Source organism: Hemitrygon akajei, chromosome 24 (assembly GCF_048418815.1).
Source record: "Hemitrygon akajei chromosome 24, sHemAka1.3, whole genome shotgun sequence".
Taxonomy (NCBI): Eukaryota; Metazoa; Chordata; class Chondrichthyes; order Myliobatiformes; family Dasyatidae; genus Hemitrygon; species Hemitrygon akajei.
The window spans coordinates 21,751,815-21,767,457 of NC_133147.1; the positions used below are offsets into that span (position 1 = coordinate 21,751,815).

Consider the following 15,643-nt stretch of genomic DNA (forward strand, 5'->3'; position numbering starts at 1 on the left):
ACACGCCGCCACGGGGAGAACATGTAAATCCGATAAAGGCAGCGCTAAAGAATAGGATTGAATCCTGTTCTCATTTGCTCCGAGGCAGCGGATTTCCCTGCTGCGCATCCCGTTAAGGCTTTCACGAAACTTGTCTCTGTGTTTGATGACATTTCACTATTTTCATTACAGTGCAAAGTCCCGCAGCCAAAATTAGTCTTTCAACTCTTTCCTGTCTTCTCGTCATTGCCCTGATTGGATTGTACTTCCTCAAGCATCAGAGCAAGAACCAGAGTAAGTGATTATCTAATGTCGCAAATGGGTGTCTGACAGACAGAAACCTATCAAATTATCTGAATTCAATACTGAGACATGGAGGCTGGAACATATCCAGTCAGATGATTAGAGGGTACATTGGCAAATTGGTGCAATGAAAGACGTGCCTGGAATTTCGTCCATATAGATCAATTTATTAACAATTCTCTGAGATAATTTAAGGTTAAACCGATGCATATAGTGCAGAATAAGATGCTATATTTATAGAAAAGTGTATGGCAAAAAGGCAGTAAGGTTTAAGGTTAAAACGAGCCAAACTGTTGCGTCAAAACTTAATCTTATCAGACTAGGGGCTGTTTAAGAGTCTTATATTAGGGTAGAAGCTGCCTTTGAACCTGGCGTTATGTTAGCGGAGAAGAGAGAATGCTCCTCAAACATGTTTAGCGCATTCTTTCAATTGTCCAGGTAATCAGAAGCCTCAAAGTTCAGAAAGCCAAAAAGATAAAGAAACAAAGTGGCAGATAAATGGACGGGCAGCCTCAATTCAGTGGACTGAACGCAAACTCTCTGCAAAGTGATTACCAAATTTACGTTTGGTTTCTCCACTGTAGATGAAGCCACACTGTGGACAGCAGATTTAAGTCACCTGCCTGTAAGAAGTACAAGCAAATCGTTGTTTCTCCTTTAACTTGCGCTTTGTTTCCTGAATGGCGGAGAGGAAGAGATGAAGGACAGGTGTTTCAACACCTGAGGTTTCCAGGGAAAGTGTCTTAAGAAAAGGGGAGTTGGTGAGAATAGAAATGTGGACCAAGGAAACAGGAAGGGAACTGTCAGAGCAAATGCTGAAAAGGGAAGAGAAAGGAAGCAGCTAGGAGCTCTCACTCACTCATTGACCAGTTGATCTGGTTCCAATCTAACCTCGTAGTCTCCGCAGTCTCACCCTAAGTCAGATACCACAGAACTCCTAACTCCCACCACACTCCATATAATCCACATGGTAATGTAGAATGCCGTGAGTGACTATGCAGGTAAGTAAACAAATATCGAGGATGCTATCACTCTAAAAATAAACATCAGTAAAATACGGGAGATACTTAACAGGCCAGGCAGTATCTATGCAAGGGGAACAGACCTAATGTCAAACGCCTTTTGTAAGGAAAAGAAAAGTCACAACCGAAGCTTTCATATTCTTTCCGTAATGGATTTCCTTGAGGGCAAGTCCTGCCTGATGATCCTGTTAGAATTCTTTGAGGAGATTACAAGTAGGATAGATAAAGGGGATGCAGTGGATGTTGTGTATTTGGACTTTCAGAAAGCTTTGGGCAAGGTGCCGCACATGAGGCTGCTTACCAAGTTAAGAGCCTGTGGTATACCAGGAAAAGTCCTAACATGGTTAGACCATTGGCTGGTTAGAAGAAGATAGTATGTGGGAATAAAAGGATCCTTGTTTGGCTGGCTGCCAGTGACTAGTGGTGTTCCTCTGAGGGCGGTGTTGGGACCATTTCTTTTTATGCTGTACATAAATGATTTAGATGATGAAGCTCTGTTGCAAAGTTTGCAGATAATACGAAGATTGGTGGAGGGGCAGGTAGTGTTGAGTAAACATGTAGGATGCAGAAGGACTTAAACAGATTAGGAGATTAGTAATTAAGTGGAAAATTAAATATAATGTTGGAAATTGCATGGTCATGCTCTTTGGTAGTAGAAATAAATGTGCAGACTATTTTCTAAACGGGGAGAAAATCCAAAAATCTGAGATGCCTTGGGACTTGGGAGTCATTGTGCAGCACACCCTAAAAGTTAACTTGCAGGCTGTGTCGGTGGTGAAGAAGGCAAATCGAATGTTAGCATTCATTTCAAGAGATCTAGAATGCAAGAGCAAGGATGTGATGCTGAGGATTTATAACACACTGGTGTGGCCTCACCTTGAGTATTGTGTACAGTTTTGGGCTCCACATGTTAGAACATATGTGCTGGTATTGGAGAGGGTCCAGAAGAGGTTCACAAGGATGATTTCAGGAATGAAAGGGTTATCATACGAGAAACGTTTGAAGTCTCTGCGTCTTTAATTGCTGGGATTTAGGATGGGGGGGGGGGGGGGTGATCTCATTGAAACCTTTCTAACGTTGATAAGCCTAGACAGAGTAGATGTGAAAAGGATGTTTCCCACGGTGGGAGAGGCTAGGACAAGCGGGCACAGAGATGCGGAGAAATTTCTTTAGCCAGAGGGTGGTGAAATTGTGGAATATGTAGCCACGTGCAGCTGTGGAAGCCAGCTCGTAGAGTGTATTTAAGGCAGAGATTAATAGGCTCTTGATTGCACATGGCTTCAAAGGTTACGGGGAGAAAGACGTTAAATGGGGTTGAGGAGGAGAAAAAAAGTTAGCCACGATTGACTGGGGGAGCAGATTCGATTGGCAAAGGTCCAAAATCTACTCCTATATGTTAAGGTCTTATGGTCTTAAAACTGCTCACAATATTCCAAGGGAGACTTCCGTTTTGCCACTGAACATACTTAAGGATTTATATTAAAACATGATTAATGTCAGCCTATATAGCTTGAAGAATTATAAGCAACCCAAACCAATTTATAGAATTCAAACTACATGAGCTCGGTATTGTGCTAACATCTGTCTCTTTTATAGTCTCTACAGGTAAACCCGAAAGTGCTTCACAAAGTCAGCGGTGAGTAAAAAAAAACTTAATCATAAGATGTCATAACTATAATAACGATAATGCTGCGTCGACCTGAATGGACCGAAGGAAAGCAGGGACACGAAATGTGGTATTTTCAGCACATGTAATGAATATTCCTAATTTTATGGAACGATAATAAGGGTCAAGATTCAAGATTGTTTAATGTCATCTCCATCAGTCAAGTCTAAATCAGAGGGAAATAATTGTTCCTCCAGATCAGATCATAAGGGGAAATAAACACCAATACAAAAATACAATAATAAGAAGAAACAAATTACATATAAGTACATAAGCTAGCTTATATGAGTAGATTGATTTTATGTCTCTGAAGTGACGCTAGGCACAGGAGTATATAAGACACTTAAAGGTAATGATAAATTAGCAGTGGTGTGAGTATGGATGGGAGGGGTAGTAGATGAAGGTGCTGATCAGCCTTGCGGTTTGGGGAAAGTTTCTGTTTTTCGGTCTAGTGGTCCTGCTGGGGATGCTACGTATCTTCCTTCCCGATCTGAGTATTCTCAGTATTATTCACTTTATTATTATTATTAGCTTAATATTTGTATTCGCAGTTTATCAGTCTTTGTGTGTGTAAATATTCTTTGCATTGATTCTATTGGTTTCTTTTATTCTACTGTGAATGCCTGCAAGAAAATGAATCTTAAGTAGTAGCTGGTAACATATACATCATTTTACTTTGAACCTCGTTGCATCAATCGTTAATATTCGAGTGTGCCTTTCCTTGCAGGATGGATACGGGGAATGGATCTCAGCCAAATAATGACGAAACAACCTCAAATAACTTGGAGTATGCCGTGGTGGGGGTTGCTCGGGATTCTGGTGAGCAGGCGTTCTTTGACAAAATACTGAATTTTATTCGGTGACACTTTCGAGGGTTAGCTTGAAAAGTCAGCATATCACTTGGTGGTCGTGCTCGTACCCTGAGCTAGCGTCCGATTTCCGGCTCCGTCTGTACTGAGTTTGCTCGCTTTCCCCGTGATCTCATTGTTTTTAATCCTTGGTGTTCCCATTCTTTGCCCATCCCAATAATGTGATTACTTACTGCAACATATTCTTAATATACGGCTCGTTCGTTATGGTCTTTCCATGACAATGACTGTTCTTGGCAAATTTTTCCAAAGAAGTGGTTAGCCGTTGCCTTCTACTGAGTAGTGTCTTGACAAGTCGGACGACTTCAGGTATAATCAAAACTCCTCAGAGTTTGTCTGCCTTGCGTTAGTGGTGGCCTAACAAGGACGTGATATGCACCAGCTCATCATGCTACCATCTGCCACCTACTCTCATGGCTTCAGGACACTCTGATCGGGGCTGGTGGTGGTTGTGGTGGTGGTGGGGTGAGGTAGCTAAGCAGGTGCTACATCTTGACCAAGGTGACTTGCAGGCTAACGGAGGGAAGGAGCTCCTTACACCTTCTTTGGTGGAGTCGTATTTTTACCCCGCCACCCCAGATATGCGAAGTATAGTATTGCCTCGCATTCCTTTGAACTCTGGTGAAATGAAGGTCCAGCCTACTTTTGATACTGATTGGGTAAAACACCGTTCCACCAAAGAAGACGGTAAACCTACTGCTGAATGCTTCGAAATCTTGAACTGTTGGCTAACGAGACCCACTTCACTCTCTCTGCCCTGTCATGGACGTGGACAACTTTATGAAAATTTCTCTGAGCGTAGTTCCTGCAATGACTTAAGCACCAGATTCCTTTCAGCTGAAATCCATCCTCTAAGACAACAGTTCAGTTAATTTGTTTCGGAATTCCAGCATAACAGAAAATGCCGACTACGTTCTGATAGCTTCACAAAGTTTCTCGTGTCATTATATTTAGTCAAATACGCAATTCTTAAGCTTTCTTTCTGTTACATATTAATCCTTATAAAGGTCAGAAAAAAGTATTTGTTTTTTGTTTAGAAAAGTATTTTTTGTTATTTGTTTTTTTTCCCTTTCCATTTAGATTCCACTGAATTGTCTGCTGGTGTTGTTTATTCTGAACTCATCATGAAGGAGCAAAGTGACTATGGTGAGTTATGGCGTATTTTATACTGCTAACAGGGTGTGGGGATAATGTATGCAGCATGATGTGGACCCGAGCAGTTAACTCACGTTACGTGCCGGCAAAGACTGAACCCAAGAGCGGACGAAAGACAGATTCCCATGTAGAGACGCCGACCAGGGTTTATTCATAGGAATTCCACCAAGACATTCTAAAAGCTGGGACCCAACGATAAGCGTTAATCGGGAGTCTACTTAAATAATCAGACAACACAGAAAACCCGTGGCAGTCGAAATGAATTTAAGATTAAAACGAAAGCCCAACTGCTTAACTGTTCTCGTTACGTCAGGCATTAACAAAGGCAGGTGACCTAGAAACCTCAGAGTCCAAGGGGCTTCGGCTCCTCGCACAGGTCCAAAGGGATCATGACAGTCAGCATTGCACAAGACCCGTGATCATAGAAACATAGAAAACTTACAACACTATACAGGCTCTTTGGCCCACAATGCTGTGGCGAACCTGTACTTACTTTAGAAATTACTTGGGGTTACCCATAACTCTATTTTTCTAAGGTCCATGTACCTGTCCAGGAGACCCTTAAAAGACCCTAATGTATCAGTTTTCCACCACCGTAGTTGGCAGCCCATTCCACACACTCATGCGTAAAAACACCTACCCTGTTCCTACTTCCAAGCACCTTAAAACTATGCCCTCTCGTGTTAGCCATTTCAGCCCTGGGAAAAAAGCCTCTGACTATCCACACAATCAATGCCTCTCATCATCTTATACACATCTATCAGGTCACCTCGCTTCCTCCGTCGCTCCAAGGAGAAAAGAACGAGCTCACTCAACCTATTCTCATAAGGCATGCTCCCCAATCTAGGCAACATCTTGGTAAATCTCCTCTGAACCCTTTCTATAGTTTCCACATCCTTTCTGTATTGAGGTAACCTGAACTGAGCACAGTACGCCGTGGGGGTTCATCCTATACACTGCTAAGAGTCTTACCATTAATACTATATTCTGCCATCATATTTGACCTACCAAAATGAACCACCTCACACCTATCTAGGTTGGACTCCATCTGCCACTTCTGAGTTCAGTTTTGTATCCTATCGATGTCCCGCTGTAACTTCTGACAGCTTGCAACACTATCCACAACACCCCCAACCTCAATGTCATCAGCAAATTTATTAACCTATCCCTCCACTTCCTTATACAGGTTATTTATAAAAGTCACGAAGAGAAGGGGTCCCAGAACAGATTACTGAGACACCTGTCGTCATCGACCTCCATGCAGAGTATGACCACTCTACAACCACTCTTTGCCTTCTGTGGGCAGCCAATGCTGGATCTACAAAGCAAGGTCCCCTAATGCCTCCTTACTTTCTCAATAGGATTTGCATGGAGTACCTTTGCAAATGTCTTGCTGAAATCCATATGCACTACATCTACTGCTCTACCTTCATCATCGTGTTTAGTCACATCCTTAAACATTTCAATCAGGCTCGTAAGGCACGATCTGCTTTTGACAAAGCCAATGTTACTATGCCTAAACATATTATGCTTCTCCAAATGTTCATAAATACTGCCTCTCAAGATCTTTTCCATCAAGTTACTAACCACTGAAGTAAGACTCACTGGTCTATCATTTCCTGGGCTATCTCTACTCTCTTTCTTGAATAAGGGAACAACATCTGCAGCTCTCCAATCCTCCGGAACCTCTCCCATCCCCATTGATGATGCAAAGATCATTGCGAGAGGCTCAGCAATCTCCTCCCACAGTAGTCAGGGGTACATCTTGTCCTGTCCCGGAGACTTATCCAACGATGCTTTCAAAAAGCTCCAACACATCCTCTTTCGTGATGACTAAATGCTCAAGGTTTCAATCCGCTGCATGTCTTCCCTACAATCGCCAAAATCAATTTCCGTAGTGAAGACTGAAGCAAAGCATTCATTAAGTAGCTCTGCTGTCTCCTCCGGTTCCATACACACCTTTCCACTGCCACACTCGATTGGTCCTATTCTCTCAGGTCTTATCCTCTTACTCTTCACATACTTGTAGATTGCCTTGGGGTTTTCTTTAATGCTGCTCGCCAAGGCCTTCTCATGCCTCTTTTGGCTTTCCGAATTTCATTCTTAAGCTCCTTCCTGCTAGCCTTAAAATCTTTTAGATTTCTATAATTACCTCTTTTTTGAGCCTTTCGTAAGCTTTTCTTCTTGACTAGATTTTCAACAGCCTTTGTATACCACAGTTCCTGCACCCTACCATCATTTCTTGTCACGTTGGAACGTACCTATGCAGAATATCTCCTGAACGTTTGCCAGATTTCTGCTGTACATTTCCCTGAAAGCATCTGTTTCCAATTTATGCTTCCATGTTCCTGCCTGATAGCCTTATATTTACCCTACTCCAATTAAACTTTTTCCTAACTTGTCGTTCCTATCCCTCTCCAGTGCTATGGTGAAAGAGATAGAATTGTGATCACTCTCTTCAAAATGCTCTTCCACTGAGAGACCTGACATCTGACCAGGTTAATTTCCGAATACCAAATCAAGTACAACCTCTCCTCCTGTAGGCTTATTGGGTGGGCAATAAAAACACCTGGTAGAGTTATTGACCACTCCCTCTTTCTAACTTCCACCCACAGAGACTCAGTAGACAATCCCTCCATGACTTCCTCCTTTTCTGCAGCCGTGAAGCTATCTCTGCTCAGCAGTACTTCGCCCCCACCTCTTTTGCCTCCTTCCCTGACTTTTCTGAAGCATCAAAAGCCTGGCACTCTATGTAGCCATTTCTGCCCCTGAGCCATCAAAGGCTCTGTAATGGTCACAATATCGTAGCTCCATGTACTGCTCCATGCTCTAAGTTCATCCGCTTTATTCTTGTATTAAAATAGACAAATCTCAAACCATTGGTCTGAGCGCCTCCCTTATCTATCACCTGCCCATCCTCCATCTCGCACTGTCCCCAAGCTTTCTCTATTTGTGAGCCAACCGCCGCTTCCTCTGTCTCTTCTGTTCAGTTCCCAACCCCCAGAAATTCTAGTGTAAACTCTCCCCAATAGCATTAGCAAACCTCCCCGCCAGGATATTGGTCTCCCCTCCGATTTAAGTCCTTTTTGTATGTGCCTGCCCCAAAAGAGTCCCCAATGATCTAGAAATCTGAATCCCTGCCCCCTGCTCCAATCTCTCAGCCACGCATTTACCTTCCACCTCATTCTATTCCTCTACTCAGTGTTGCGTGGCACAGGCAGTAATCCCGAGATTTCTACCTTTGAGGTCCTGTTTCTCGACTTCTTTCCGAACTGCCTGTAGTATGTTTTCAGGACCTTCTCCCTTTTCCTACCTATGTCGTTGGTACCAACATGTACCACGACCTTTGGCTGTTCAACTTCCCATGTGGACGTGATCAGAAACATCCCGGACCCTGGGAAGCAAACTACCATCCGTGTTTCTTTCCTGCGTCTATAGAATCGCCTCTCTGACCCCCTAACTATAGAGTCTCCTATTACTGCTGCCTTCTTCCTTTCCCTACCCTTTTGAGTCACAGGGCCACACTATGTGCCAGAGGCACGGCCACTGTTGCTTCCTCTAGGTAGGCTATCCGCACCGGTGGGGTTGGGGGGGGGGGTGGGTGGGTGATCATAGAGTCAAGTGACACAGGAAAAGTACAGCTTGCCCTCATGAGCTTGCTGACCATCATCTGCGCCTAACACTATTTACCTGCATTTGAATCATGACCTGCTGCATCTTGGTTCAAATCACTTGTTAGATGTTATGCGAATCAATGTGCCCCCACCCCCACAGGCAGAAAGTTCCAGAATCCAATCTCCTAAAGGGTTAATGGTATCCTCCTTATATCCCGTCCAGATTTTTATTTATATAGTAAGTCCGGGCGGAATAGGCCCTTCTGACGCAATGAGCGTCACTGCACTGCAACCTACCTATTTACTCCTTGCCTTATCACAGTACAACCTACAACAACTAATTTACCTACTAACACGTGTGTTATTTGTACAGGATCTTCACTGTCCTGTAGCGTTCTGGCGTTCTCGAAAAATCTTTTTTGCATGAAAAGAATGTAACCTCCATGTCTAAGTTTCCTAGATTTTCTTTCTAACGATAGTTACATTGCAGTGATCCTGATATAGGATTAAATAGGGCGCAACGCTAGAGTAGCTGTTAGCGCAACGCTATTGCTGGTCGGGGATTTCCTAATTTCGGCGTGAATCTCGGAGCCGCCAGTAAGGAGATCGTAGGTCCTCCATGTGTACCTCGTGTGTTTCCGCCGGGTGCTCCGGTTTGCTCCACAGTTCGTCGGTTACTTGGTCATTATAAATTGTCCTGTGAAATTTGGCTGGGGTTCGTTGGGCTGGAGTGGCCTTTTCCGCCCTCGAAATGAATCAAAGTTTAAAAAGTGCCAAGTACTGCAAATTGTATTATCAGAGCACATGCATGTCATCACATACAACCCGAGATTCTTTTTCCTGCAGGCATACTTAGCAAATCTATAGGACAATAACTGTAAACAAGATCAATGGACAACAAACTGTGCAAATGCTGATATAAATAAATAACAAGAAATAAGGCGTATGAAATGACAAAATAAAGAGTCCTTAAAGGGAAATGATCGGTTGTAGGAACACTAGAAATAGAATATAGTTATCCCCTTTTATTCAAGAGCCCGATGGTTGAGGGGTAGTAACTGTTCTTGAACCTGATTGTGCGAGTCCTGAAGTACCTTCTACTTGATGGCAGCAGGAGAAAAGAGTATGGCCTGGATGATATATGCCGCTTTTTCACTGCAAAGTTGCATGTAGATGTGCTCAATGGTCGGGAGGACTTTACTCGTGATGTACTGGGTTATGTAAATATGCAAACAAGTTTAAGTTTGATGGTGTATGCTAATAAATCAACATGATTTTCTGAAGGTGTTTGATTCCTTTACAGCTAACACAAGAGAAGTTTCGAGAGGGAGAAGAGTAAGTAATGGATATAATTACGATCCGTTCGTTGCGGTTAGATCTTGGTCAGCTAAGAACATCGCTCGTTCAGCAGTTTTAGGGTTTATATTTGCCCAGCGTAATGGAGAAAGGAGAAGCATTTAAAAGAAAAACAGTCAGCATTAGCCATATCATACGCCATAGGCGCTTCAATTACTGGGGCCAGCTTTAATAGTAATTAGATATTATCTCGCGGGCCAAAGATAATCCCACCGCGGGCCGGATTTGGCCCGCGGGCCTTGAGTTTGACATATATGAGCTAAGGGATCCGAACTTCCCTGGTCGTCCTTTTCACTAACCGTTCCTAATAACAGTTGTCAAAGTTGTGAATCATTATTTTAAAATTCTATAGACAATGTGGTGAAATCAGTAAATGTTATTGCTGGGGAGTTTCATCATTCTCAGCCAAGTAAATTGAAGAACCTCAATGGATAGCCATGTTAGATTCGTGGACCACGTGGTTGTAGTTCCGTTCTTATCCGTGTGATCTCATCTGTAAGAAGTTGCGTATCAGTCAAATAGATCTGGGCGTATTGTTACATTAAATAAAACTAGTTCCCGCACAATCTGTAAATGGCTCAGCATATTCACAGTGATGTTGCTTTGACTGGATGCAACAGAGAGAGAGAGAGAGAGAGAGAGAGAGAGAGAGAGAGAGAGAGAGAGAGAGAGAGAGAGAGAGAGAGAGAGAGAGAGAGAGAGAGGAGGTGAGGACGAGGGAGAGGGAGAGAGGAGGGGAGGGGAAGGTGAAGGGGTGACGGAGGGGAGGGGAAGAGGGAGAGGGAGAGAGTGAGGGGAGGGGGAGCGGTTGACGGAGGGCGAGAGGGAGAGAGGGAAAGAGACTGTATAGACTGGGGCTGATTTTACTGGACTGACAGAACATAAGGGGCGATCTTATAGAGGTTTGTAAATCCATGAGGGTATAATATTTTACCCTGTGCCGGAGAGTCCATAAATGGCCATGGAGTTAAGATGTCAGGCGAACTATGAAAAGGAGCTTCGAGAAAAGTTTCACGAATGAAGCGTGGTCGGTGCTCCCAGAGGAGGTGGTAGAGGCGCGTACATCTACGACATTTAAAATGGATGATGGAGAGAAAGGTTTAGAAGAGTATTGGGCACACACAGATAAATTGTACAATCATAGATAAGCATCTTGTTCGGCATGGAGGTGTTCGGCAGAATGGCCCGTTTGGCTCTTACGAAGTTCTGTGAATGTAAATGCAGAAAATGCTCAACAGATCAGGCAGGATTAAGCGCACTTAAAAATACTGTCTTATGTTGCATACAATGTATAAATTTGAGTAATATTGCTGGTATTTAGATAGGTACTTTAGGAAAGCTTGTGATTTAACACAATTGTTTGTGTGTGACTTTCAACCTTGCAAATCCATGTTTTATTAGGGCACGCTCTATTCTGTTGTGCACCAGCAACAGTCCAATCTCATTTGTGTACTCTAATTCCAGAATAACGTGATGAGCCCCGGCGACTGCAGCGTCGTGTATGCCGCAGTGGATCACGTGAAGATGGATGCTGGTTTGGAAAGGTCTGGCACAGATGAACCAGACAGCAGTGAAACAAACTTCTATGAAAATTTTGCAAGGAAATAAAACGGCACGGACTCCTTCACCTGAAAATCTACTTGCAAAACAGTTGGACTTTGAAGGGGATATTATTTTTACTTTGCATTTTCAGCGTTAAACCAATGTATTCCAAGAGTAACATACACAAATGCTGGAGGAATCTAGCAGGCATCAGAAGTGAGTGCAATTGTTATTACTAGGAAGAAGGTACTTTGGAAGCTGAACGGTCTGCAAATGGACAAGTCACCTGAACCATATGGTCTAAACACCAGGGCTCTGAAAGAGGTGGCTGTGGAGATTATGGAGGCACTGGTAATGATCTCCCAAGAATCAGTAGATTCTGACATGTTTCTAGAGGACTGAAAAATTGTGAAGGTCAATCCATTCTTCAAGAAGGGAGGGAAGCAGCAGAAAGGAAATTATAGGTTAGTTAGGGTGATCTCAATGGTGAGGAAACTGTTGGAAACAATCGCTAAGCATGAAGTCTCAGGGTACTTGGAGACACATGACGAAATAAGCCAAAGTCAGCATGAGTTTCCTTAAGGGAAAATCAAGCCCGGCAAATCTGTTGGAAGTCTTCGAGGAAATAAGCAGAATAAACAAAGGAGAATCGGTGAATGCTGTGTATTTGTAGTCTCAGAACGACATTGACAAGATGCTGTACATGCAGCTCCTTAACATGAAAAGAGTATATGGTATTACGGGAAAGATATATACAAGTATAGAGTAATCGCTGATTCGCAGGAAGTAAAGAGTGGAATTAAAAGGAGTATTTTCTGGTTGGCTGCCAATAACCAGCGGTATTCTTCAAGGATCGGTTTTGGGACCACTTCATCGTATGTTGTATTTCATTGATTTAGATGACGGAATTGATGGCTTTGTAGCCAAGTTTGCCGACGATACGAAGTCACCTATTGGTGCAGAGGCAGGTAGTATAGTGGAAAGAGGAAAATTGCAGAAGGACTTATACAATTTGGGAGAATAGGCAAAGGAGTGGCAGATAGAATACAGCGTCGGGACGTGTATGGTCATGCACTTTGGTAGAAGGAATAGAAACATGGATTATTTTCTAACCAGGCAGAACATTCAAAAGTCCCAGCTGTAAACAGACTTTGAAATATTCGTGCAGGATTCCCCAAACGTTAACGGCAGGTTGAATCGGTGGTGAGACGGGCAAAAAACAAGTCATTCATTTCGAAGTGGCAAGAATATAGCAGAATGGATGGAATGCTGAAGCTTTATAAGGCACCGGTGAGCCCTTGAAGTATTGTGAGCAATCTGGGCCTCTTATATATGAAAGGAGTGTTGACATTGCATAGGTTTCAGGGGAGGTTTACGGAAATGATTCCGGGAATAAAAGGATTATGGCTCTGGGCCGGTGGTCAATGGAACTTAAAAGGACGAGAGGGGATCTCATTGAAATTTATCGAATTTTGAAATACCTAGTTAGAGTCGATGCGGCGAGGGTGTTTCCTATTGTGAAAGAGTCTCCGACCAGAGGGCACTACCTTAGAATGGAGATGAATAGGATTATCTTTAGCCAGTGGGTGGTGAATGTGTGGAATTCGTTGCCACAGGCGGCTGTGGAAATCAGGTCATTGGGTATATTAAAGGCAGAGGTTGACAGGTTGAATGCCATAATTGCGCTCCTCTATTTTACAGACTTATGGCCTTATGGTCAGGCCGCATCAATGAAGACGATTAGGGCTATGAAGGATCTCGGCCCGAATCGTCGATTGCGTATTTCTGCATAGATGTTGCGTGACCTGTTGAATTTCTTCAGCATTTTGTCTGTGTTGCTCTGGATTTTAGCGTCTGCTAAGTCTTCCGTGTAGATGCATTCCAAAAGTTGTATTTTTAATGGCTGGAACATGTTCTTTAGCATTAAACATTTATATTACGTCATTTTGCAGTCCTTGTTGATAATAATATGCCGACGGATCCAACATGTTACTTTGATTTGGTACTTTTCAATGTTTGACTCTATCACCTGCACCATATTTTTTTTTTAGCTGGCGAATGTTGCAAGTTGCATCGTTCAAGTTTTACAAGCACCATCCACTCGCTCAATAAAATTAAATTCCAATGTATATCGGCGTGTTGAATAATCAGCTCTATTACACTTTTTCTTCTATCCCATCACTGACAAACTGACGGAATCGCAGACAAAAAAGAAATTAGAGACAGGAAACGAAAACGTAGGAAAAAAAAACGTAGATAAAGCTCATTTTACAATGGAAAATTATTACAGCAAGTGCTATTTTTTGCACAGCGGTGGTCAAAGTGGCGTGCTATTTGACTGAGTAGTAATTAGGATTGTTCAGCTTAGTTTAAGAATTTAGTGCTTTAAGAGAAGCAAGCTTTTGAGCCAAATGGAGTCATTTGACATTACATTTAATGTTTTATTCATGTTTTGGGAAAGTCGACCACTATGGTTCAGTAATTCCTGGCTAAGACATCTTACTTATTTCTTGCACCCAATATTATTCAGCACATCGGGGAAATGCTGCAAAACATATATTTCCCACCACATATTTCTGCTGAATGCATAGTAGATTATGCGACCAGTACCGAACACAATCCTTCAATTTAAGATGTATCACCGTTTATGACGGTGAAGCAGAGGGTCGTAGTTTCACGACTATCTTCAGAAATTCGAGGACTGCTTCAAACTTGTTAACCTCTTCGTCTTTGAATTCTAATTTGAATGACTGATGCACACATACAGGTTCCCTCTGCTCCTGTACACGTTTGAGTATGGTACACTTTATGGTATGCATAGCTATAAGTTTAAAGGAGAAAGATTATTTATAATGCGCAGCTTATTTATAATTCCCCTTTAACAAAGAGAATATCAGACGCAGCCAGTTTGGCGCTGGAAGCAAACCCAATGGTGGTGTTTATGAGGCATTTTGACAGGCACCTGAACGTGCAAGTAATCGAAGAATATGAATCATATGCAGACACGTGGGTTTAGTTTACTTTGAAGATGAAATTGTATAACACAGCTTACGGGATCTTTGGTCCACGAAGTTGTGCTAATTTATTTAAACTAGCAATCAAATAGCCAATTAAGTGAATCCTTTCTACCTACGCAAAGTCAATGACCCGATAAGGCCATAAAGCCATAAGACAGATGAGCAGAATACGAACATTCGACCCATCAGGTCTGCTCACCCATTCCTTCATGCCTCTTTTATTATCTCTCTCAAGCCCATTCTCCTGCGTTCTCCCCATTAACTTCGACGCCCTTTCAAATGAAAAGAGCTTTAAATATACCCAATGCAATAGACAATGCATTCTTCTGGCAAAAAATTCCGTCTTATCTCTTTTCTAAGGTGACATCCTTCTATCCCGAGGTTGTGGCCTCGAGTTCTAGACTGCACTATTGTAAATATACTCTCCATGTCTATTCCATCTAGGTCTTTCAATATTCAATAGGTTTCAATAAGATTCCCGCTCCTTACGTTTTCCCACAAACTATGGACTCGTTTTCAAGGATTCTTCATCGCATGTTCTCGATATTTATTGCTGATTTAGCTATTATTACAATTTTGCTTTTTTTTTGCAGAGTTTGTGTCTCTTGTACGTTGGCTATTTGTCATTCATTGCTGTCTTTCATTGATTTTATTGCATTTCGTTGCATTTACTGTGAATGTCCACAAGAACATGAATCTCATGGTTGTATATGATAACATGTAAGTAGTTCGGTAATAAATGTACTTTGAACTGTGAACCTTTCATTCTTCTAAACTTTCGATTCATCGACCCGCTGATGTCTTCCCGAAGTTTATATTTCACTCCGGATTCCAGCATCTGCATCCTTTTGCGACTGCTCTGCAGCATTTCCACAGAGTTTGAAAAAGGTGCTCACTCAACAGATACTACTTCTGCTGATAAAACAACTTTATAACTTTCATCGACGGTATCTGTTCTCTCCAGCAATCCTGTTGCCGAATTCCACTATTGCATTACATGTATTTTACGTGCCAAAAAAAATGCAACTGGATCGCAAGGATGTCGCGTCCATAATAAACGAAATGAGCTCTTTGCACATTCTATAGGCCTGTGAAATACATTCGTTTTACCATCTGTTCC

The 15,643-nt window shown here is 42.5% G+C and overlaps 1 protein-coding gene across 2 annotated transcripts in view; it reads left to right on the forward strand.

The window, feature by feature from the left end:
- LOC140715950 (Fc receptor-like protein 5) overlaps positions 1-13,450 on the forward strand; it is a 53,937-nt gene extending 40,487 nt beyond the window's left edge. For both annotated transcript variants that reach the window (XM_073028547.1, XM_073028548.1), the window contains 6 exons: positions 172-273; positions 2,901-2,940; positions 3,698-3,789; positions 4,920-4,985; positions 9,912-9,943; positions 11,429-13,450. In XM_073028547.1, the coding sequence (XP_072884648.1) occupies positions 172-273; positions 2,901-2,940; positions 3,698-3,789; positions 4,920-4,985; positions 9,912-9,943; positions 11,429-11,572 (476 nt within the window). In that variant the 3' untranslated portion in view covers positions 11,573-13,450. The remainder of the gene's footprint in view (positions 1-171; positions 274-2,900; positions 2,941-3,697; positions 3,790-4,919; positions 4,986-9,911; positions 9,944-11,428) is intronic.
- The last annotated feature ends 2,193 nt before the right edge of the window (positions 13,451-15,643 follow it).